At 40.1% G+C, this 23,864-nt stretch overlaps 1 protein-coding gene across 2 annotated transcripts; it reads left to right on the forward strand.

Moving 5' to 3' along the window:
• The first annotated feature begins 61 nt into the window (after nt 1–61).
• On the forward strand, nt 62–22,577 carry carhsp1 (calcium regulated heat stable protein 1). 2 transcript variants are annotated; one of them, XM_067477486.1, is made up of 5 exons: nt 62–275; nt 18,453–18,610; nt 19,154–19,262; nt 20,408–20,530; nt 21,783–22,577. In XM_067477486.1, exons 2-5 carry the CDS (start codon nt 18,520–18,522, stop codon nt 21,943–21,945), a joined length of 486 nt encoding a protein of 161 aa, XP_067333587.1. In that variant the 5' UTR covers nt 62–275; nt 18,453–18,519; the 3' UTR covers nt 21,946–22,577. The 2 variants fall into 2 exon arrangements, with proteins under 2 accessions (XP_067333587.1, XP_067333588.1); XM_067477487.1 differs by lacking the exon at nt 62–275 and adding an exon at nt 8,073–8,096.
• Nucleotides 22,578–23,864: the final 1,287 nt, after the last annotated feature.

The raw sequence follows: 23,864 nt of genomic DNA on the forward strand, positions 1-23,864 counted from the left end.
GGCGCTGAGGGCGTCCTGTAGGGTGGGTTACGGTAGAGACCTCCTGGGCTACGTCACCGTGAAGCCACACAGTCACACCGGCGCCGCCTATTCAGAAACAGTGCGGGTTCGTGAAGGAGCAGGCGTTTACGCTGACTGACTTGTTGAAGAGGGAACCGTCTCCCCGTCAAGTGGCGCACAGCGGACGAACACACGAAACGTACCAAAGTCAATTGCGAGTAAACGTGTAGTTTCGTTCTCGTGGATCCTTCACTCGTGAAGTTGGACGAAACAAGGTCAGTAACATCTCGCTCCCGAACAACAGCCCGAACGCCGCGCGGCAGCGGGCAGCAAAGTTTCATTCTTTATCATAAGCTGGCTGTCAAAGTTTAGCACCAAAGTACATCAAAAGTTGCACAACTTGTTTAATAAATATGTTTTAGGTAAAAGTATTAAAACGAGCTTGCTCTCAAAGCTCATACTAGCGTTGTCTTCGTAATTGCCAAGTGACTTTCAAATTCACTCCACATCACGGATTGTGTTTTCCTGGCGCGAACTAGCGGTCATTTCCTTTGGAGGTGGGGGCAAACCAGCAAGCACGGCAGGATAGAGGACCCCGACCAACCACGGAAAGACTGTGTGTGTGTGTGTGTGTGTGTGTGTCTACGCTCTGTGTCATCCAATTAGACTACCTCTGAGACCATGGTGTGTGTGTGTGTGTGTGAGAGAGAGAGAGAGAGCGAAAGAAAGAAAACCTTAACACAAAGACTCGAAAAGCTTTTCTCCCAACACGAACTCCCTCATTCGGAGTTAATGATGTGCTGGTGATGAGCTTCTGTGGACGAATAAGCGCCGTGGGACGTTGCCAGTTATCAGCAGCTCATTATGAGACGTGTGTGCGTGTCAAACGAGCAGGATTGCAGAGATGAAGGGGAAAATCCCCTTGTTTTTAAGGCCTGGTTCAAGCTTGTTGATGGTATTTTGTTTGAGTCAGCATGTTGCTGCCTCTGAAAGGCTGAGGTTTGACCCTCCCTCCTCAGACATGGGTACAGATTGGATATAGAATATTTTAGGACTGAGTCTAACTTGAGGCTACTCCACATGGTTGAAGCCGTTCTTTGTTTTGTTTTTTCAAACCTGCCCGTTAATTGTTGACATTGCCACAAATAACATTTAAATTATCTCCGCCAGAGTTGGGTTACAGGTATGGGCACAGTACTAGTCTTTATGGTAGTTTGGTAGTTTATTAACAAGTCAATCTATTTTGCATTGTTGCATGTCAGTTAAATTGTGACTTTGGAATGTCACAGCCAAATTAAACTACTGGGATAGGCTCCCCCACCAACACCCCCCTCACCAGCATCTCACCTATTTCCTGTGAGCATTGCATTGTGGGAGATCAACGTGAATCAACAGCTCACTCAAAGTCTTTTAATCTACTTCTAGTATGTAGTATATGAGCACAACTCCGGTGCTGCCAGGTGAGGACTGAACGGGTCTGGACTCCTTTGTTGGTGCTGGCGTATTGTGTGAAGTACTGCTGAGACAGTGAAATCCAAGCCAGGATTTTTCCGGACAGTGAGTTGAACAGTAGAAACACAGTATTCATGGTACAAAGTAACCTAGCATGAATGAAACTTTATTTGACTGGCCAGTTCCCAGAGCCTTCTGCTCTGGCACTCAGGCTTCATTTCCAAAATGGCCCACATCAAATAAGTGAGGGGGGCGTTTTTTTTTTTTTCCACACATGGTTCAGGTTGGTCTGATTTTAGCTTTGTTTTCTCATCCTCCACTTAACTGAAAGAGCAGCTGAGTTTAAACAGCATCGTTATGGGCTTCACCCTGTCAAGTGGAGCGGTACCTTATGCCTTTCCTTATGTGAGCAGCAATGTGGTTAAATGTGTTGCATCTAAAACTGATCATGTACTACATGACGTGAAGTCATCTTGTCTGCATGACACTGCAGAAATGTAGGTGAGGTCTTTGGTACAGCAGCTGCAAAGCACTGAGCTCAAACGCTTATCATAAATGCTTATTTTCAAAATGTCCACCCACTGTGTTATTAACTGTGCTGATAAGCCACCGTGGCATTTATGGCTCTGGCCTTTACTGCTGTGATGTTGTGAGATGGGAATTGTTGTGAAGACCTTACATGTTGTTGTGCAACATGAAAGTAGTAACTGGCTCCTGTGAGCCCTGGCTGTAAGCAGTAAGGTAACCGTACGCTAGTCATAAGGTTGGGTGATGAGCTATGTCTTGAAGTCGGCACTCTATTTTTTTCAGAAGTCCTAAGCAAACTAAGAAAACTATGTCTTGATGGACCTGGCTTTGTGAGGAGACTTTTGGAGATTACTATGTTAAAATAAAAATGAGCTGTTGCCATAAAGCTGAAAGCACACTGTAAACACAGTATCGTGTCATTTAACTGGCAGGGGGAAAAAAAATCGTGTGCTTCACAAAATGTTACTTTTATGACTTTAAATAAAGTCACAAATGTGAGTTACAGTAACTAGGGCTGCAACCATAATGTTACGTTATACAGTATTTCCAAATTCTAGATTAATCTGCACATTATCTCTTGATTAAATGTATTAAATCAATTAAATTTGTTATTATCACAATAAAACCCAAGATGTTTCTGACTTTTCTAAAAAAAAGTGCAATGCATGTTGCAATGTTTTAGGCATCATTTGCAGTAAAATTGTAAGAAGAAAAACGTTTGCAAAAATGGTGGCGAGTTTGTACAATTAATAAAAAAATTAAAGGCAAAATGTTCTGTGTTCCAAGTAACACACAAACGTATCCAGTCGTGCAAGCAGGTAACCACACCCCATCCCATTTATGCTGTTACCACTACCCATATTTATTTAATCTACTCTAACTCACCTTGTAGCATTTTAAATGGTTGTGGATGCCGTAGGCTCAGTTAGCGAATTGGTTCCTGTGTTTCACACATTCCCCAGGTGTGTTTTGCTGAAGTACAGCGTTTGTCTGTCAGTAACTGTCATTTGTGTTCCACCACAACATTGAACGCGCTGCAAAGCAGTTAACCATCACTTTGCACAGAAGATCAGGAACTTGACTTGTGGTGTCATTAGCACAAATTTGCATGGACATCCAACCTCTTATGGATGTTCCAGGGGTCTCCTGTGTTTCCCACAGGATTTTGTGAGACTTTGGTGGTGGGCCTTGAACTCTCTATGGGGGTCCACTGGCATGTTCCCCTTCTAAGAAAGTGTAGTTAATTGTAAAGTGAAATGCATTACTCAGATGCACTTTGAGAGTAAAATTAAGAAGGTAGATCTATGCATAGTATGAGTTTTGTGCTTTTGTAAACAATTGTATGCCCTATGTGCCCTGTGATATAGGATCAAAGATGATACAGTAAATGGCATATCATGATAATGAGATACAGTTTATTAGTTGTATACAATAGAGCTTTTTAACTTGTATTCAGTAAAATTATCAGAGGAGAAAGGGGTTTAATACCTTTTTACAAGTAAGTAGATTTCATCTTTCAAATTTCAGCCATCTTCATTCTCCTCCACTAATTTGTGTTGATACACAGCTGCATCTGCACCATGTGGAAGAAAGCTGCCTAGTACTGCCAAAAAGTGTGTGTGTGTGTGTGTGTGTGTGTGTGTGTGACATGCAACACAATTTAACAACCATAGAGCATTTTCTATTGTCATACCATAGATATCATCATGCATAGCCCTATGCCCTAGTAAGAATTTAAACAGTCTGTATGCTTACATTTGTAAGAGCATTGGTGTCCCTAAAGAAAAATAGAGACAGTTATTTATCCAGCTCTGAGTTTCTTTATTGTTTGTACCAACGATGCTGATTATAAATAGAAAAGTATTAGCTTAGTATTAGAAACAGTCCACCCAAAAATGTTCAGTGGAGTGATGCATCTCGGTCTTTGTTTTATGCACAGCTTGATTCTCTGCTGACTAGAGCGAGAGAGCAAACGCACCTTACAACACTTTCAGTTTGGCCTGTCATCAGTTTGTGTCCTGTCACTGACTCGGTGTTAGTTGGCTAATCTGACCTGCTGTTTGGGATTTTAACCAGAAATGACAAAGCTTAGTGCCGACTGACACAGCACGATGGTAATGTTAGTTAAACAAGGGTCAAACCCATGGTCAGAACACACTTTGCAGGCTGTCGCTAGGGTCCATAACACAGTGGACATAACTGTTTTGTTACTTTTTACTGTTTCTATTAATTTTGCATACACTTCTTGACGATTTTTGTTGCTTCTGGTAATTTCTTTTTATGTTTTGGTTAGGGTTAAGTTTGCATACCCTTACATTGAAACAGCTGGGAATCCAAACTTAAGTGCGAAAAACTGCACCCAACTGTATATACAATATCCTGAAAGTTGAATATTTCTTCTCTTGTTATAAGTGGAACTATCATTTCCATTTGTGCATAGCTTTTACTGACAGCAGCAAAGACAAAGTTTTGATAAGTGGACAAAAATATAAGGTTGCAGAATTCATTGTAGAGTTCTTGTAGCTGGCCAACAAAGTATATGGTATGTATGCGGGACTCGGCATCTTCCAGCAGCTAATACTGATTATTATACTCTATTCATTGGCAGCTGTGCGCACCCAACACAGCTGACTCTGACCTTAGCTGATGGCTTAGAAAGGTGAGGCTGCTGCCATCCTGTTCCATAATGTGTGTGTGGACGATAATGTGACCTAATGTTCACCAAATCCCTCGAGTTTAAATTTTGAAAATGGTATGTGAAGGGACATCACCGAACTTTTTAGTGGGGCTAAATTTGCTTAAATGCAAATGAGCTTCAGCAGCAACCTTGGGCATTTGTTGCCCTCAATGCACAGCTCATGGGGCATTGCTTGTGTATAAGAAGTTCCCACCATGTTTAGATTACTCTGTTAAGAAATACAGTTTAAAAATATTTCCCTTTGGTTAGCATTAGCAGTATCAGAGAATGTGTTTAAGCGCAGCTGACTACGGTTTCAGAGTGCACGCTGGACTCCAGTGTCCCAAGTGTCTGACGGCTGACCCAAGCCTAACATAACCTTGCCCCACTTCAACTCCCACAGCAAGAGGCTTCTTGATTGCTTCTCTACTCCCTGCCATATTTCTCAACTAAGTAGGTGATATATCGTGCTGCCTGGATTGTTTTGTCCTTTTTGTCTCAACACTGGGCTGATCACTCAGTGAGAGGACAGTGTGTGTGGTGAGAGCACAGTTTTCCTTAACAGTAAACTTTGTATGAAATGAAATTTGGTTCATGGTGCACAGTCAGTACAGATGCACTGAATTAGGCTTATGTTAGAGGCACAGCTTTAAGTAATGATAATTACCTTAAAAAGCCCACTTTAACCTACCAAATTCAGAAATCTTTACTAAAACCTCACACTTATTAAGAAAACTGGATTTATCAACATGATGTTACAGTGATGAGTGTACTTAAATTGAACTGACAAAGCCATTAATAATTAGTGTATGTATGTGCAACCACTGTACTGACAAGAGTGGCACCAGATGTTTTGTTGTTGAGAACACCAACACATTAGTGGGGATGTCTTCCTTATTAAATTGAGACAGTTTCAAGAATATTTTAAAATAAAAATGATGCCAAACATCAACCTCGGCAGGTGTTCAGACAGCAAACGGGCCTGTGAGAAATTATCGCAAGTGATGGCATCAATAGTGAAGTGTTGTTAATGGTAATTAATGAAACCACAAATATGAGGCAGCAAAGCCAGTTTTAGCAGTGAGTTTGACGCATCAGAAGGAAAAACACTGCATTACAAAGCCCTCTCAGATAAATGAGAGCCTGCGTTATTTTCATGTAGTGTTACATTATCTTCTAAACACAGCCTTAGAAATATCCTATAATCCTGTCTGTTTATCAGTCGACCCTGGTGCTTCAGGTCGGGGGGAACCTTAAGGGCCACAGACCTGCTTGCTTGTCCAACTATTCCCTGCCATGCCCACCTAGGTAATGGTATATAAGTGTAGGCAGGGATGACAATATTGGTTATAGCTCCTCTAATATCTCTTGTTGTTTTAGGTATTAGGTCGTGAACGGTGCTGCACATCGATGGGCAGGACCACTTTATGGCAGTAAAATTACAATATGGGAAAAAGGCACTGCTCTGCACTCCACCATGTATACGTGTACATATAGAGAGGTTGAGTTGAGCAGGGTGATGCACAAGATAATGATGGACACACACAGGATCAGCTTTCATTGTTTGTAATAGGGTTATGTGTGGATTGTTGTATTTGTTTGCTGTCTTGCTTTTCTGTGTGCAGCTGCCATAGTGTACAACAGAGCACATGCACTGAGAATAGAGCTTTTAGAGCCTTTGTCAGGATCACGTCATAGTGTTAGGTGGAGGCCAAACAAAGGAGAGTTGAAGGCAAACACGAATCACTTAAGACTGTTATTACCTGCAGCACATGTCATCTTGCTGTGTTGCTGGGTGCCGAAATTAAAGGAGTGATGGCTCTAAGGGTTTAAGAAATCATCTATTCAACCTTCAGCTGCGTTCCACCCACAGAAAAGTAATAATGTTTACTAACAGAAAAGGGGTCAATTCCATCTGACTTGAAGTTCTTGTGGATTTTCAGCATGTTAGTAAAGTCAATTGTGTCTTAGATGCACTAAATATATTTGTTTTTAATCCCAAAGTCATCTTCAACCCCAATAGATCTGAAATTCTAAAAGTGCCCAGGAAATAAGATGCTGTACAGTTTCTTATTTGATATTTTCGTGGGGGTACAGCAAGAAGTCAGGAAATAACAAATCTGAACTGGTGACTGATATCGCAACTGTTTACAAAACTGCAGTGAATGTGTGATAATTTCAGAAAAAACCCCTTTGCTACCTCTTCTCATGTTCTTGTGAAAAAATGTCTTCAGCCAGCTTCTCTTGCAACACCTTTTCTCCTCTTATCTACCCAGTACCATAAGACTATGGTTCTCATCTTTTAATTCATTACTAATATCTAATTCCCCTTTTAGATTGACAGAGTGATCTGGGATGAACCTACTCACTTCTCATTAGGAGAATTACACCTAATCAGTTAAAAGAAGCTCTTGTTTCCAATGTCTTCATGTACATATACCCTAACTATTCATAAATTACCTTTTGTTATAAATAAAACCTAAAAAATACGTTGCAAGTTTTTTTTCCTGCATGTTCTAAGTGGATTGTATGGATATAATTTTGCAATGAAAATCTCAGATAATAAATATATATATATATATATATATATATATATATATATATATATATATTTATTATCTGAGATTTTCATTGCAAAATTATATCCATACTATATATATATATATATATATATATATATATATATATATATATATATATATATATATATATATATATATATATATATATATATATATATATATATATATATATATGAGACGTTTAAGTCATCATGTATGTTTTTTGCTATAAACTAAGTTGTCATTCCAAGAGTACTTTTCTTGTTCAGCAATCTGGCAGTGAAGTAGGTCATTGCCTCCATGAACCTGCTGCTTTGGTAAAAGTTATCTGTGTTAATAATGCAAAATGCTCTTTTTAATCTATGAAATAAGAAATCTCTGTGTTTCTTCTTTGAGAGACCAGAAAAAGTCCAGCAAAGGTCTGGCTTAGGTAAGTATTTTATATATCATTGATTTCAATCAGCCTCTAGCTGACTGGATCTGTGCAACAGTTCTTTTCTCTGCTTGCTTGTTTTGGCTTTATGCAGCATGTTTCCTAATGCTGAAATGAATATGTCATCAAAATAGTTTAAGTTAAACCATGGAGGCCATTCTTATCGTGGCAAAAGAGGTCAGAAGCCATCAAAGTCTGTCTTTATTTTGTAGGGACGATGAATGTGTGATCCTGATCCATCCAGTAGATGTGAAGCTACTTTTCCAAACAAGCGATAACTTTGACCTTGATTAAGATATTTTAGTCTTGGCAAAAGAATTGGACCAACCAACTGACAAACAGAACAGCACTGCCAGTCGACAGAACCCCAACACAACATGGTGGCTTTCCACATCCACGTGCGAAAGAGATCACATCCACCTCCGCAAATTGACAGTCTTCAAAGGTGCAGCCCAAATTTTTTCATTTTGGTTCATAACAATACCAAGTAGTACTTCTTTCTTTTTAATCCATTATGTTTCCTTGCACAAGGAAGGGCATCCAAAGTCTGTATCTGAGACATAAGAAGAGAAAAGTAGGAGTGACAAGGAATGATGTTTAAGGTACCCTCAGGACCCTTACGATGCATACAAAATCAGGAGTATGTAGCATCATACTTCCTACATCTTCATGTCACAATTTTAGACCCTCACAAAGGGATCTTGTTAGATTTTGGTCGCATTTTGACTTGATGAAAATTTAAGATTGTAGGTCAGTTTGTTGATCTCGTTGTTGATCACTGGTTTGATCAATTGATTAAATTGCTTGCAGTTAAAGCGAGTTGCATTGTGACATACTTTTATGAATCGGCATACATCAGATTTTTGGCTTTTTCACTATAGACCTTTGCAGACCCAATATCCATGGAACTAAAATCAGACCATACCTGACTCCCCGGCAATGAACACAATTTGAGCCCAGTACAACTTGGGTTGGGTCTTATTTTCTTAAAATCGAGTTTACCCACAAATGCTTCTTTTTCAAAGGGCAGTGCGGTTTACGACATACAAAACTGTCATGCACCAAATTGCTGTTGTCAGTTAATACTCAGTGTCATCCGGTAACCAGTTACAGATCTGATCAATGGGTTGAAAATCGAATTAGTGCTAACCGCCCAGATGTGTCCGTGTTGGTATTTTACTCCATGATGCAAAAATAATTAAAGAAGGATGTGTTAATGAACAGACTTTCAGGATAGGTTGTTAAAGCCCAAAGGGGTTAATTTGTTCTGCTCAAATCAGTTAAACCGAGTTTAATGTACATTGAAGGTTAATAACAAAAGCTAAGGTAAAAGTAGTTTGATCAAAACTTATTCACCGCTTCCTCATTCTCCTTTCACCAGAAACACATTTATGAATAAATCATTAGCTCAAATGAACCTTTTTAGATTCTATGTATGAAATAAATCATCCTCATCATAGAGTTAATCATGACAAAATAAGCAATAAAATAAATATTTATCATAAATAATAACAGCAGCATGAGTCATCCAGTTTTGTTTGAAATGTTTCTAAATTGAAATGGGTGCACCCGTGTGCTTAAATTGCCTTTTTTTTCAATCAGAACCCACCCACTTTGTAATAAAACTAAACAAACTTCATGTGAAAATGAAGACTCAACGATAATGTGAAAGAGGGGCAAATGGATATGAAGAAAGATCTTTCAAAAAAGATGCTACTCCTCAGTAAAACAGTTTCCGCTACTGCCTAAAATATATCTGTCTACTAAGTTGATTTAGCCACTTGGCCTGTTGCACCACAGTGAAAGAGAAGCATTTTATATTCAGTAGTCTTGGATTTCAGTCACCTGACATTAGTGGGTTTATGAGCTAAGTTGGGGAGCGTTGCGTCAGGAAGGGCATCCGGCGTAAAAACTGTGCCAAATCATCGTGCGGACCATGATCCACTGTGGCGACCCTGAACTCACGGGGTGAGCTGGAAGCCATATTTTTTTTGTTGTTGTTGTTGTTCACTAAACCTAGGCTAAATTAACAAACATCAAATGACAAACATTTGAAATAATCTAACAGACGGCGTGAGATCGTCCCAGTGCAAAGCGAGCTCACAGGAGAAACTCTGCTCGCTTTTAGTAGGGGGCACAATATGATATACAACTCAGGCTGAACCAAAGTTTTGTTTACAGCACATCAGATGTGTGAATCTAATAAAAAAAAGAATTCTATGCCCCTAAACAAAATACGTTTTCAGTGACTTTCTAAAGAGTCTAGTATTTTATACATGGCATGTTAATCAGTGTGTTATATGAAGAAAAAAAAAAGGATATTAGGATAAGAATCAGATCAAATCTCATACAGATTGATGTTCAGATCACCGTTTGAAGTCCCAGCGATTACAGCACAGATTAGTTTGTAATGTGATGCTTTCAGGTTACTTTATATGCAGGTCGTGTGCTGATCACACAAGTCCTGCAACACATCGCATGGAACGAAGCATGGTGCACTCATATAAGCAAATTCAGGAGAGGTTGCTGCTGTTGGTGTAAATTCAGCCTACATGGTTCTGTGCATAATTGAAATATGAGAAACAGACACAGTGATTTTCACCATTGGGTGCGTCATCAACTTGTTGAATCAGGATCACCTTTTGTACATCACGCTTGGCCTTGTACACACATACAAATGGAGTTTATTTTAAAAGAAGGTGTTTTATTACCTGAAGAAGGTAAAACATGTCGCCCTGTTACAGAGCACTGCCATCATGTAATTACAGCATAGTTGTCGCCATACTTTTGTTTCCTTTGCGTCATCTTTTCTTTGTTGACGTTTCCTCTCCTTTCTGCTGTGCCTGAGAGTGAATGAGAAACTGGGTAAAAGTGTGAGAGAACTACTTGAAAGAGACACAGGATAGAGAATAAATGTGGCTGCAGGAAAAAAGTGATTTGGTTGATTGTGTTAAAAGTTTCAGTTCTTCTCACAGTCAGTCTGTTCTCTGCAGCCTCTTGTATCTTCTCTCTCACTTTAGGACACTGTGTTTTGTCACTGCATTTATAAAAAAAAAAAGTCTGTTGACAAAAAATGTTAGCTTGAGCCCGATTTTACAAAATAACTAATCAATAATTTAACTGTTAAGCTATGCTAGTGTTGTACTGTAGTTCTTGGTGTTGTGTGTCACTTATTTTTTGAGCGAGTACAAAATGTTTGTGATAGTAATTTTAGTTGAGGATATAAGTTAAGCAAGGACCATTGTGCTGTAAACCATAACCTATTGAGTTTTAAACTTCAGATCAAGTTCTTTTAAAAGCCTGACTGTAACATGGTTGGCTTTAGCTTTTCTCTGATTTCTACGCCTCGGACACCGTTAAGCTGAAGCGACTAAGGTCAGATAAAGACCGACTGTCCAATCCGAACTTTGTTTTACTTTAGTTTTACATTTACGAAAATATTTAGAAGCCAGTAGTTTTAATGTTTTCATTTTATAATCTCGGTGCATATCCATTAATGTGACTGACTGCCATTCAGACTTGAAACCCATACATACATGTTTCCGTAGGTACGTCTGACCTAGTAAGACTACCCTCACAAGTTTTATGGAAGTTACCGGGGTGGTCTTTCATACATGAAGTCAACATGTTAAGTTATTGTAAAATTATTTAAAAGGAGTGTGTGTCTGAATGGTGCTTAAATTATTAGTGTTCCCCCTTTGTGTTAGTTCACCTCTGACTTGCTGTCTGGCAGTAAGAACTCAACAGGATGGGAGGTGCCAGGACTTCCTCCTACACACAGACATCATCAATCAACACTTAAAATACAATGGAGCACAGCATCTATTCTTATGTTTGTTCATTTATTTAAATGGCCGAAATTATGCATTGTCCACCTTAATCAGTTTTGTCAGTTTTGACATTTTTGTGACTGTTGCAGTTTAAAAGTCCCGATTGCGTGACCGCTTTTCTGAAGTACATTGTGATAGTAGTTTCAGTTGACGTTTCAAATGGGTTGAGTTATGTGTTGTGATTGCCACTTTGTGAATTCCTGGACGGACTGCCCAATACACTGTACCACTACAAATATGACCAAAGAAAAAACAATAGTTGGCACTAGTGGAAACGGGTGTGTTCATGGTTTAGAATTGCTTTGAATGATTAATGGTACACTGTGCAGTAAAAGTACTATAAGGCTACGTCAAGTAAACCGTTAAACAGACACTACAAAGCTAATGTAGTATTCTTACATGAATGCATGAACAAGTGTGTGTATCTCTGTGTGGTTGTGTGTACACGTTGTCCCCCACTGGTATTTGCTGTATCAGCAGGATGTCTGGGAGGCATGGGGTCCAGAGAGCACTATGAGCGGAAAATTCCAAAGGACGCAGGCTTAGTCTGGTGTGTGGGTGTGTGGGGGGGTGGTTAGGTATGTCGAGGACAGCAGAGTGAGGACTGGTTCGAAGAGAGGACAATTTGAGGACGGTCCTAATGTTCTCACACCCCTTTTAGGGTATTTTATTTATTTGTTTCTTTAGGGTTTAAGTGAAAGTCCTTAATATGATGGCCATACAAAAGTGTGTTTGTGTTTATTAAACGGACCAAATTTCTTCACATCCTCACTTTTGGGGTCTGTAAATGTAAATCAGTAAATGTTAAATTGACAACTTGCAGAAATACCCGCATTTCAACTACACGCATGAACAAATGGTGTAGCGTCCCTTAATTAGGAGTGATGGTTGTGCACATCACCAGAAATTACGCTACACATTCGCAAGATGCATTCCTGCATATTGCTGGTGGAACAGTGTCAAATGATCTCAGCAGAAGCTTTAAATGACAATATTAGTTTAAAGTTTAATGGAAAATCTTGTTGAGCTTGTCCACAAATCCCTGCAGCTACATACCTGCTAATTCTGTACTTGTTGCTGTCTTTTCCACAGTGATCTCAACATTAACCTCCTCAAGTGCCATAGCTTCTGTGTACAAGGAAGAAATGCCTTTGAATCAGGGAACTAATCAAATTCTTTGTCAGGAAATGCAGCAACAATGATGGCAATGATGCTCTTGTTGTCTATACATACGCATTTGTAATCGGCACGTGCACCTGAGTTCTTAGAGTAATACTTATGGTTAAAGGGTTATGGTAAAACCCACCAACAGATGCTTTTAATTGTGAATGAAAACCTGACATAGTTACTTTGTACACTTCATGTGAGACAGAGTCAAAAGTGTCCCACCGACATGACATGACCTTTCAGTGACAGCTAGATAAGAAACAAATTGCGTCATCTTGACTCCAGTTGAAATGAAAAGGAGGAGTTTTCTAATTTCCAAGGTTGAAAAAGCAGGAGAAGAAAGTTATTTGCTCTCAGCTTTGGGAAGATATTTTTAACACAGCGGAGTAGAAAATCTTTACTATGTCTATGCATATGTCGGTGAAGATTCTTAGTCATCCAGGTTTGGTTATCGAAGGTTGAATCCTGTCAACTGGACTTCTTTTCCTTGGTTAGAAAGGTTTTGCTACTTATCCAAGCAGCTTCTTCAGTGTGAATAGTGTCTAGGGAACCCAGTTATATACTACAGAGTAGGCTTTGTTCCACCCAGGCCTGAATAGCCTCGTTAAGGTGGGAGGTGGGAATATGGTGGAGTAACAAAGATGTAACGATTACGACCTCATGCATCACCCTATGTCTGTGTCTTCACTGAGACACAAGCTTTCCAACTGGAAAATGCTATATGTAGTATATACGTGTGTGTATTCATCAGCAGACATCTGTCCAATCACAGTACAGAAATTATGTGGTAACTAACACCACATTGGTGGAGCTCAGCCACAGCCAATTACTGGCTCCGTATGTGTGAGTTGAGTGCACTGTAATTTTCCAGGAAATTAATTCGAATCAATGGAAAGTCCCTATCAGGTTATTTTAAAAAGGTGTGTGTGTGTGTGTGTGTGTGTGTGTGTGTGTGTGTGTGTGTGTGTGCACGTGCGTATGAGCACACGCACTTTAGTCAGTGTTAAAGTTCTTTTCTTTTCATTTCCTGCTATATGACGAGAAGTACAAAACTACAAGTACTCCAATAAGGAGTTGTTGATTACATAAATGTCAAGTTTTTGTCAAAATGTATTCAACAATCTCTTAAAGGTGAAAATTATGGCAAATAAATGTTATGGCTTTAATTGAAAAATAAGGGCAAAAGTTACCTAGTACCTTAGTGTGGAACAAAAATGGCAGGGCTGGTAATGCAAGAGCTGATTTTAACTACTTTATGGACTAACAGGTGGTTGATCAATAATAATTAAACATAATTTCTTCAGCTAAAAAATGTAACTACCAGTTAAAGCTGAGAAATGTTTTGGAGTAAAAGTACAGTATTTTACTTAAAAGTAGCCTAAAATGGAAGTGTACTTAAGTACAGTGTTTGAGTAAGTGTACTTTGTAACTGAGTGAAATGTATAACAATGCTATATGTGCATAACAATAACACAAACTCATGAGCTCCACCTTCATCTTTAATCACACGCTGCCAAACGGGGAGTAAAGAATAATGAAAGAAAGAGCAGGGCGGCATGTGGCATATTCCATATTGCCTGGAGCCCAAATGTCAGGAATTTATCAGTTATCATTCATCACAATTATATGCCAGTAGTGAGCAACTGAAAAAAGCAGTTGACCAAAAGGTGCAGCTGCACTGTCGGTTGAACTGGTGCTTCAGTTCTAGGAAGGCATATCACACCCCGACGATCTCTGCATTACAGTTATGCTGCTGTCACATATTTGTCTCGAACGCAGTGGCTCTTAGTGCCTGTTTCACACTGAGCAAGCGCAAGAAAACAGCAACGGATTCAATTTGTGTCTTTAAACTGACAGAAGTGGTGCGTGTTATTACACACATCATCATCATCATCATCATCATCATCATCATCATCATCATAATAATGATAATGAATACATTGATGATGACAGAGACTTTTTCAGTGTATTGCTGCCTTTATATAACTATTAAGCTTATTTGTCACGTGGAAAAAATGGCTATGGTGCTGCTGAGGACAGGGTCAGGTTAAATAAAGCAATACACAGAATAATGTCAGTCACTGCAGGTGTTATTGAGAGAACATATTAATGTCCTCTAGCACACATTTGCTGAGCACCAGAAGCCAAACCAATGTAAAAAGGCATTTAGGTGACATGTAGGTAACATTTCTATGTGCTAACAAAAACAATGGTTAAGAGGCTTGATCTCAAATGCACCTTTTCATTAAACTCACTCAAACTAAAACAAAGACTTGCGTGAAACTGTTTCAGATCTAACATGAAGTCAAGCACAAAATAAAAATTGTTATTTATGGAAGCAAAAACGATTATCCAATATCCAAATCACCAATGTGAAAAACCCTGAACTTAACTACTAGTTTCAACCCTTTCATTGTTATCCATTTAAGCCACTCTGAGGTCATTTTAACGGATGAGTCATTGCTGTGCTCGTGGACTAATTTTGGAAGTTCACTAGTTTCTATTCAGTTTGGTAGTTTTTTTGGATGTAGTAACTAAGAGGGTGAACACTTATCTCCACATGCCTCGTTAGAACCACTTCACCTTTTGCTTAGGCCCGTTCAAAACATTTGAAATTGGTTTTAGTTCAGTTTGAAATGCATGTGGGTGTGGATTTTTAAATGCTAATTGATGTCTCTATCCCCAGTTCGTTGTTTCAACTTCTTTCCTTTACCTGTCCTCTGCCTCCCGCCAGACTGCCAACCACACAAAACAACGGCGAGTGCGGTTTGATGGAGGAAGTTAGTGGTTGCTTGTGAGTGCATGAGAACGTCTGTGGGAACTTTCTAATATTTAGTTACACATGAAGTCTTAAGGTTAAACAAACCAGCCTCACAATGCTTTAAAATCTGCCAGAGAATTAAACATTGTATTATGCAGAAAATGTCCTGCAAATGTTATATATCATTGAAGATCCTTATTGCATATATTACATTTTATGACTGAGATGAGGTTCCAAAACAAAGTGCCCACAAATACATCTTAAATAGTAAATAGCCTGCTTATGTCATTCACACATTCTCACACACGTGAATGGATGACGATTGCTCCCGTGCAAGGTGCTGACCTGACCAACCGTGAGCAACACTGGGTTCAGCTTTTTGACTGAAGATTTGACAAAGATTTTCTTGTCTTTTATAAGAATATGTTGGATCTCTGTAGGTTTTGGGCTCTTGGGAAATGCAACCCATTTTCAACAATGAATTGACACAATCGGCAGATTCACTGAGAAACTAATCAGCAGATTCAACGATAATAAGGAACCATATCACACACCTTTTAACATGACTCTTTGAAGCAGCATTGAGTGAGGACAAGGACCTCACAGGTTTTACAAACCGCCCTCCAGCCTTTGTCTTTTGCTTATCCAACAATTTCCCATTACACTTTCCAAAGTCTCTCTCCTGCTCACTGTTGTTTTTGGACGGCTAGTTTATCCCCACTTCTGTTGACTTATGGCCATGTTCGAAACAAACAGTGTTGAAGGTGTTTGGGTTGGTTATTAGAGGGTAGTTCTTGAAACAGTATAAATAAACGATGGGTGTGTGTTTCTTTTGTTCCAGCAGGAAGTGTGCTGTCCAGAAAGGCTGTGATTACATTATCCTCATGTTTATTGAGTTAAGACGCATCTGACGCTCGGCTCACTCAGCTCTGTGCCATAAGACTGTAAAACGCGCTCAGACTGATGGTGTCCATGTGTGCAGCCACATGAATTTGAAACAAGCTGCTGTGTGTCCTGAGTAAACCATGTTCGATAGATATACGCATATAGCTTTGATAAACCTCTCACCCGGAATTAGCAGAGAAAAGGCCGCTGCTCTGTTAATGTGCGCACGTTCAGAGGTGAATATTTGGTAGGATGGTTCTGGAGTCTGCGTCATCATGACATCACGTCCGCTCCCCTTTTATTCCCACATTCAAAACTTTGTTACTTTAGTTTTGCTTCATAGTTAAGGCAGCTAATTTTATACAGATAAATCAAAATAAGCCTAAGAGTCTGTAGCCATGCTATCAGTGTTTTGAGGCTGCACATAGGGTTTTAAGCTACATGCTAAAATCTTCTCCTTTTTTCTTTCATGGAGGTTTTAGAGAAAACGTGTGAGCCTTGTAGCTCACTGATCTGCTGCTGTTCCCTTTGCCATTGTTGCCTTTTATCACATTTGCTTAACAGCCCTCTCCCCCCCCCCATGTTATTTTTCCTCCACAACCCACTTTTAACAATACACTGATAATGGAAAGGACAAATCACTGGAGGTTTTCTATTCTGCCTTCCTCTAATTGGTTGGTACAGTGGATGATGTAAGTCCCTGGCCGAGGAGCATGAGGGGACTGTTCGCTTCTCAGTTTTTTGACAGGTCGCAGCAGTGTCGGCCTGTCTGCAAATTGTTGTTGCCATAGTAACAAGAGTTCTGAGAATGGCACCAGCAGGTCACTGATTGTGTGGAGTTGTTTTGGAGGTGGTGGGGGGGGGGGGGTTATGTTTTAGAGCTGAGGCAGAGATGCAGCTTTTGAAGCGACTGGAAAAAAACATGTTTTTAAGAAATGGTTCCTAACTTAGACTCGCACTCCCACGCGTATGCGGAGTTTGCGGATGACACGACTGTGGTGGGTCTCATTAGCAACAACGATGAGACAAACTACAGGACCGAGGTGAGACGCCTGGCCGGGTGGTGCAGTGACAATAATCTCTCTCTGAATGTGGAGAAGACGAAAGAGATTGTTGTTGACTTCAGGTAAGCGCTCACCCAGCGCACTCCTCTAACCATCAACGGTGCTAATGTGGAGAGGGTGAGCCGCACCAAGTTCCTGGGTGTGTGCACATCACAGAGGGCCTCACCTGGACCGACAACACTGCAGCACTAGCCAAAAAAATCACAGCAGTGTCTCCGCAAACTGAGAAGAGCCAGAGCTGCGCCCCCCATCGTGTGCACCTTCTACAGAGGCACCATCGACCATTCTGACGAGCTGCATCACTGTGTGGTAGGGGGCCTGCAACGCCTCCTGCCGGAAGACTCTACAACGCATAGTGAGAGCAGCTGAGAAGATCATTGGTGTCTCTCTCCCCTCCCTCCAGGACATTTATGGAACCCGTCTCACCCACTCACCCATCACACAGCTTCTTCAGCCTGCTGCCATCAGGTAGGAGACTGCGGAACCTACAGGCCAGGACCAGCAGGTTGAAGGACAGCTTCATCCATCAGGCTGTCAGGAAGCTGAACTCGCTCCCGAACTTGCCCCCCCTTCCCTCTTCTGCCTCAGGCACAGAACTATAACCCCCCTACTACCTCATATGTCAACTTAATTTAAAGAACTTCTCTTGAGCCCTCTGCACTCTGCAACTTTTACCAGTGTGAATAAGCCATTTTTGCACTAATTCTGTTACCTGCATTGATGTACACTTTACTGGTTTGCACTCCATCTGCCATGTGCCTTGCGCTGCTTTTACTTTATTGTACTTTGTATTGTATTTTTATTAGTATACTCACCAATGCTCTTATTGTATAGTTGAATTTTATAGTGTAATTTATATTTTTATATTTATGTGATGTAGATCTTAGGCTCCACTGTTAGAACTACCTGTAAGCACCATGGATCCGAGAGAAATGCAATTTCAGTTCCCTGTATGTATGTACTGTACATGTGGAAGAACTGACAATAAAGCTTGAGCTTGAACTTGACTTGTATGTGTGTTAAGTGTTGGTTAATATGTGGCCGTGTTGCTTCAATAAGTTCAAACCCTGTCTCTTCTGTCCTCTTCTCTTCAGGTGTTTACCAACCTCTGCAGAGTGACCCCTCCCTTCTTTCCCACCCGTTGACTCAACCTCATCTGTCATGTCTTCTGACACTACCCACATCGTGGGGTCACGACCAGTGACTCCTCCACTTATCTCTCCAAGATCCCCCCGTTCTCCATTGTCTCCAGGTAAAGGCTTTCTTTTGAGCTACTTAGTGTTGTTGACAAAATGTACAATTCTATATCATGACCTGAATTAAACCGTCATGTGCTGATAAGAAGAATTAATAAAAGATGCTCTCAGCTTGAAATTTAGAAAATGTAGGTGTGAGAGTAAGAGTAAGGTCAAATGAGTTATAACAATGTTTAGATCTACGGATTATTAATAAGCTCGAGTGGAAGATTGCTGCTACTCCTCCCCCTCTACCTGTACATGACATTTAATATGACGGGGGGGGTTGATTCATGTGAACTGACACATTCTTTCTGCTGCAGTTTCAATTAAACTAAAGGCTTATACACCACATTTAATTGATTTTGTTATTGTATAATGCTAATTTCTTTAATTTAGTTGGTCAGGGAACAGGCACAGTCTCTATGGGGCTTTGGGAGTTTTGATGGGGGGTGATGGCTTTAAGGACGGTGCATAAAATGACATCTGCAACCTGGGGATTCAATCTTAATGTTATTGGTTATAGTTGTTTTGTTAATCATGATGTTTTGTCCCATCAGGTGCCCTGCAGCCACCAGCCTGCAGACACCGTGACCGCTCACCGTCCCCAATGAGAGACTTTCTGATTCCCAGCCCTCTGCCCACACGCAGGAACAGGACCTGCTCAGCGTAAGGAGACACACTCGACTTAGAAATAGCTACAAAGATACTGGTAGGAACAGAGTAGAAGAGTGAGTCAACTTCAGTCTCAGCAGGTCAGAACCAAGACGACTGTCCACTGGAGCATTTACAATGTTGGCAAAAAAAAAGGCTATAGAGAGCTGTTGTACCGTTTCATCTCCTGGCTTTCTTAATAATCACGGGACCATCTGGCCCTAATCTGAAACTACTTATCCTGTTCAAGGCCGTGGGGGGGCTGGAGCCTTTACCTGCTGTCATTGGGGTGAAAGGTGGGGTAAGGTGGGACGGCTCACTAGTCTATCTCAGAGAGACAAACAGAGAGACGCAGAGAGACATACTGGACAAAGACAACCATTCATGCTCACATTCACACCAGCAGGCTATTTGGAGTTATCAGTTAACATGCAGGTCTTTGGACTGTGGGAGGAAACCCACAGGACTGAAGGCTGTTCGAGTATTTGGGGTTTTTCAAGATTTTTGCTTGTTTTCAAATGTAATATGTTTGTATAACCTGGCCCAGGTCAGCATAGAGCTAGTCACTCCAAATTTCATAGGTTGTAAAATGCACAACAAAGTCACTGTTTAGCAGGTTAACATAAGCTGTTTGTGTGTAGGTGTGCAGTAGCTGAACCCTTGGCTGAAGGGAAGTAGCAGCTCCTAATGAAAAGTCTTTTTCTTTCATATTTCTCTGGCAGGGAAATTATAAATATAAGACAAAGTGAATATCCCTAAAGTGTATATGATCCAAGGCTGGTGTTTGGCTTTTGGCAGACCAAAAACATAATTCCAAATGTGTGCTAATGCTGCTTTGCTCAATTCTCATCGAGATGAAATTTTGCATCAAGTGTATCATTGTTGTGTGCCATTAGCTCAAGAGGGCACGAGAAAAACAATGCATTTATTTTGTAAAAAGGGAAAATGTCCTTCCATTGTGCGTTAAAAACATTAGAAGCTCTCTTGTATTATGTTCTATGTGATTGCTAGTCTTTGACAGGATCATAACAAGACAGGGGGAAAAAAAAGAGGCTTTTGTCTTTGAACCATTTAGAAGGTCCTTTTTTGGGAACTGGTGGACGAGTGTATTGGCCTGTTCTTTCATCCCTCCTTCTGTGCTCCTCGCTTTCTCTCTACAGAACCGCCCGTGCATCAGAAGGCCCAGTGTTCACTGGTGTGTGTAAATATTTTTCCCGCTCTAAAGGCCATGGCTTCATCACACCATCAGACGGGGGCAGTGACATCTTTGTCCATATCTCAGAGTAAGTGTTAGTGGGCCATGAGGAGGAATGTGTTTGCAGGTAGGTAGGATGGCGTTCTTGCACTTCTGTGCTTCTGAGGGCAGAAGATGCTTCAAAATAAAAAAGCACAGGATTATTTACCTCAAATGTTCCTTTGACTAATCAGGCTTTCAGAACTTGATGTTAATGGAAAGTCATCAACAGTTGCTGTGTGTGTGTGTGTGTGTGTGTGTGTGTGTGTAAGGCAATAGCTGCAGTTTCTTTGTTAGGCATATAATGCATACGTTTTAGTGGAGGACATGTACATCAACACACAGACATACACACTTTATTATATCATTCCTAGATACAAGTGGCTGTGGGTTAGGAAACTGAGCAGGTCGGCCATTAATTGTAGGATTGGCGGTTTGATCCCCTGCTCTGTGCAACTTGATTAGTTTTCTCAACATTCTATTAACGTCTGTATTAGTTTGATTTAAAAGAAAATTCTGGAAGGTCATATAAAGCTTTGGTTTAACATTTCAAAATCGTGTACAAAGATACTAAATATTATTATAGCTACAGCTGTAAGTGTACAGCTGTAACTGATATGGCAGAATCCAAACATAAAATTAAACAACAAAGTCATAAATGGAATAATTGGAAGTCCAGTGAAGCTACCAGCTTCACCACAAACGAACAAACGTACTATTAAATCACATTTTGTGTAACAAAAAAACATCTAAGATGATATATTACATTTTAATTGAAGGCACTGATGACCAACTTGAAACTTGGAGGAAAATATTTTCTGGAATGGTATTTGTGGGAAAATGCCAAAAAAAAAAACTTTTTCTAATACAAAAAATGACAATTTGTAATTGAAAATATAAAATAGCTTACATTAGACCACACCAGTGCAACACTAAATTGGCATTTGAGAAGATAAGAAAGGCGCAAAATGTGATGCAGCAAAAGAACCTATATTACTCGCACTGTGTACAGTCACTGAGAAAGACTTGATCCCTAAAGATGTTATGTCATGTTAGAAAAAAATAACAGCTTATAAATATTAAACTGCTGGTGAAATACACATGCTTTTTCATTTGAATTGTCATCATCCTGAAACATAGTTTTATAAAACTATTTTATTAATTCAGCAAACATGCACAGCTAGTGCAATGTGAAAAAATGCTGGATGAGGCACATTTTTCCGGTACATTAGTATGACAGGCGAGATTCCCACTGTTTATCAGTTATTACAATTTTCTATTTGACTTTTCACTTTCCCCAGCATTGAGGGTGAGTATGTGCCAGTGGAAGGGGACGAGATGAGCTACAAAATCTGCTCCATCCCTCCTAAATACGAGAAGGTCCAGGCAGTGGAGGCGACCATAACTCACCTCAAGCCTGGAACTGTACATGAGACCTGGTCGGGACACACCGTCAGCAGCTAAAGGCCAACACTCACATTGGGGGGAGCACTTTGAGGCCAGTGCGTTGGATGGGAAGTACAAAAGAAACTAGGACGGACAGGGTGACAGACGGAGAAGTCGACTGGGGACATTTGAAAAGGTGTTGGTGGTGGGTGGGTGGGTGGGTGAGGGGGTTTAAACCAGATTATCTCAACTTCATCAAGTTGACTTTTTGGGGGGGGTTAAGCATGCAGTTGGTTTTAAAAGTAACAAACACATGATTACAGTGAAAGATGCGTTAAACATAGACAACATTAGGTTTGCTTAGACTTGTGTGGGTGAAAATTGCGCTTAATTTCAGCTGCACTTTTTTGTTTTCTGGAGAACCTCTAGACACATTCACTTTACTTTGCTGCATTTGAAAATACCCTATTGTGGTCTAACGGTCAGAACTAACATGATGTGTTGTTTAAAGAGGAGGAGAATACACATTCTGCCACTACTTTGAGTACTAAATACCCCAACACCACGGGGGTTCGTCCCAGGTTTACTTGTTTTTGCGTGCCTACTTCTACCCAGACAACTTACAGCCTTTTTGTGCCTACTTCTACTAATCATCTGTATCTCAATTTGTTTGAATGACTGTGAGTGAATTAAAGCATTTTCAACTAGAACCTCTTATTGGATTGTTGTTGTTTTTCATGGTTGGCACATTTCTAATTCCTAAATTTGTCAGGACAACTGTTTCTGTAACAAAATTATTTCCTGTTTTCAAAGATAAAAACCTGCTTTATTGGCACTGGGGAGGGGAAGGGGGAGGGTGTAGTTTTCAGAAGTCAACATGTGCCCGGTAAAAGTGGTCATGAAGTAAATAAATGTGTAAAATCAATTTTCATGTGCTTAACTTTTCATGGCATCATGAATAAGGCTCCAAAAAAACAGTCTGCTGCCCTCATCTGTCCATACGTCTCTACAACACAGCAACAACACAGGGTAGTAAGAGGGGGGGTGGGGGGGGGGTAAGTATTGTATTTAAGTACATCACTTGTACTTTACTGGAGTATTTCCATTTTATGCTACTTTTAGTCCACCACAATGTCAAAGCTTTAATAACTAGACATCATTTAATAACTAAACAAATAGTAAACTAATAAATTATTACATAATATAAACAGCCCTGTCAGCACATAAAGTGTTTTAAGTCAGCTAAGTTTTGATATGTTGAATAAAGCTAAATGTAGGAATATTATCAAGAGCATCAAATTCTGTACTTTTGTACTTTAAGTAACATTTTGAGCATCTAGATTTGTTCTGTACTATGTACAGAATCTAAAGTGGTACATGGAGTCTGATTTAAGGCTGATGCTTGAACGTTTACTTGAGTATTGAGTTTGTGTACTTATACCCCCTCTGGTAGTTGTTTCTATGTAGCAGACTCATAACTGAGTACTTGTGTAGTAGTGCGGATTGGCCTGCAGAGGTCAGCAGACAAAAGGTAAATGGATAGAATTGGTGGAACCTGATTATGGGTGTTATTTACATTCTGTGTAGTGGTTTGTGTGAACAATTGCCAATTAAGTTTTATCTCTAAAACTGCAGTAATAAATGTGATTGGTGGCAGATACAGCTACATATGTCAGGTATGTGTTTCAGATCATATTGTAATTATATATGTTTGCTCTCTACAACTGTAGTTAAGGGTGTAAATGTACATTCATGCTTTTAAACTTCCCTCTGACTTCCCTGTATTAAAATATCACTCTGCTTCTAGCTGAAAAACTCCTCCACATGACATCACTCGAGAGGTTTTTATCATTAGGTGTTCAGATGACGTCATCTTGGGGAGCTCTGGAAAAGCAGGTTGACCATGATTACAAACTCCATAGTGTGAGCCACAAGATAACATGATCTGAACTAAAGGATCCTCCAAGTGATGTCATCTGGAGGCCTTTTTCAGCTAG

Source organism: Channa argus, chromosome 15 (assembly GCF_033026475.1).
Source record: "Channa argus isolate prfri chromosome 15, Channa argus male v1.0, whole genome shotgun sequence".
NCBI lineage: Eukaryota > Metazoa > Chordata > Actinopteri > Anabantiformes > Channidae > Channa > Channa argus.

What these genes read in the sequence shown, in the direction of transcription:
- carhsp1 (XM_067477486.1), top strand. Translation starts at nt 18,520, where the DNA reads ATGTCTTCTGACACTACCCACATCGTGGGGTCACGACCAGTGACTCCT. An exon ending in CCGTTCTCCATTGTCTCCAG is followed by an intron (nt 18,611 to 19,153) that starts GTAAAGGCTTTC and finishes TTGTCCCATCAG; the next exon opens with GTGCCCTGCAGCCACCAGCC. An exon ending in AGGAACAGGACCTGCTCAGC is followed by an intron (nt 19,263 to 20,407) that starts GTAAGGAGACAC and finishes TTCTCTCTACAG; the next exon opens with AACCGCCCGTGCATCAGAAG.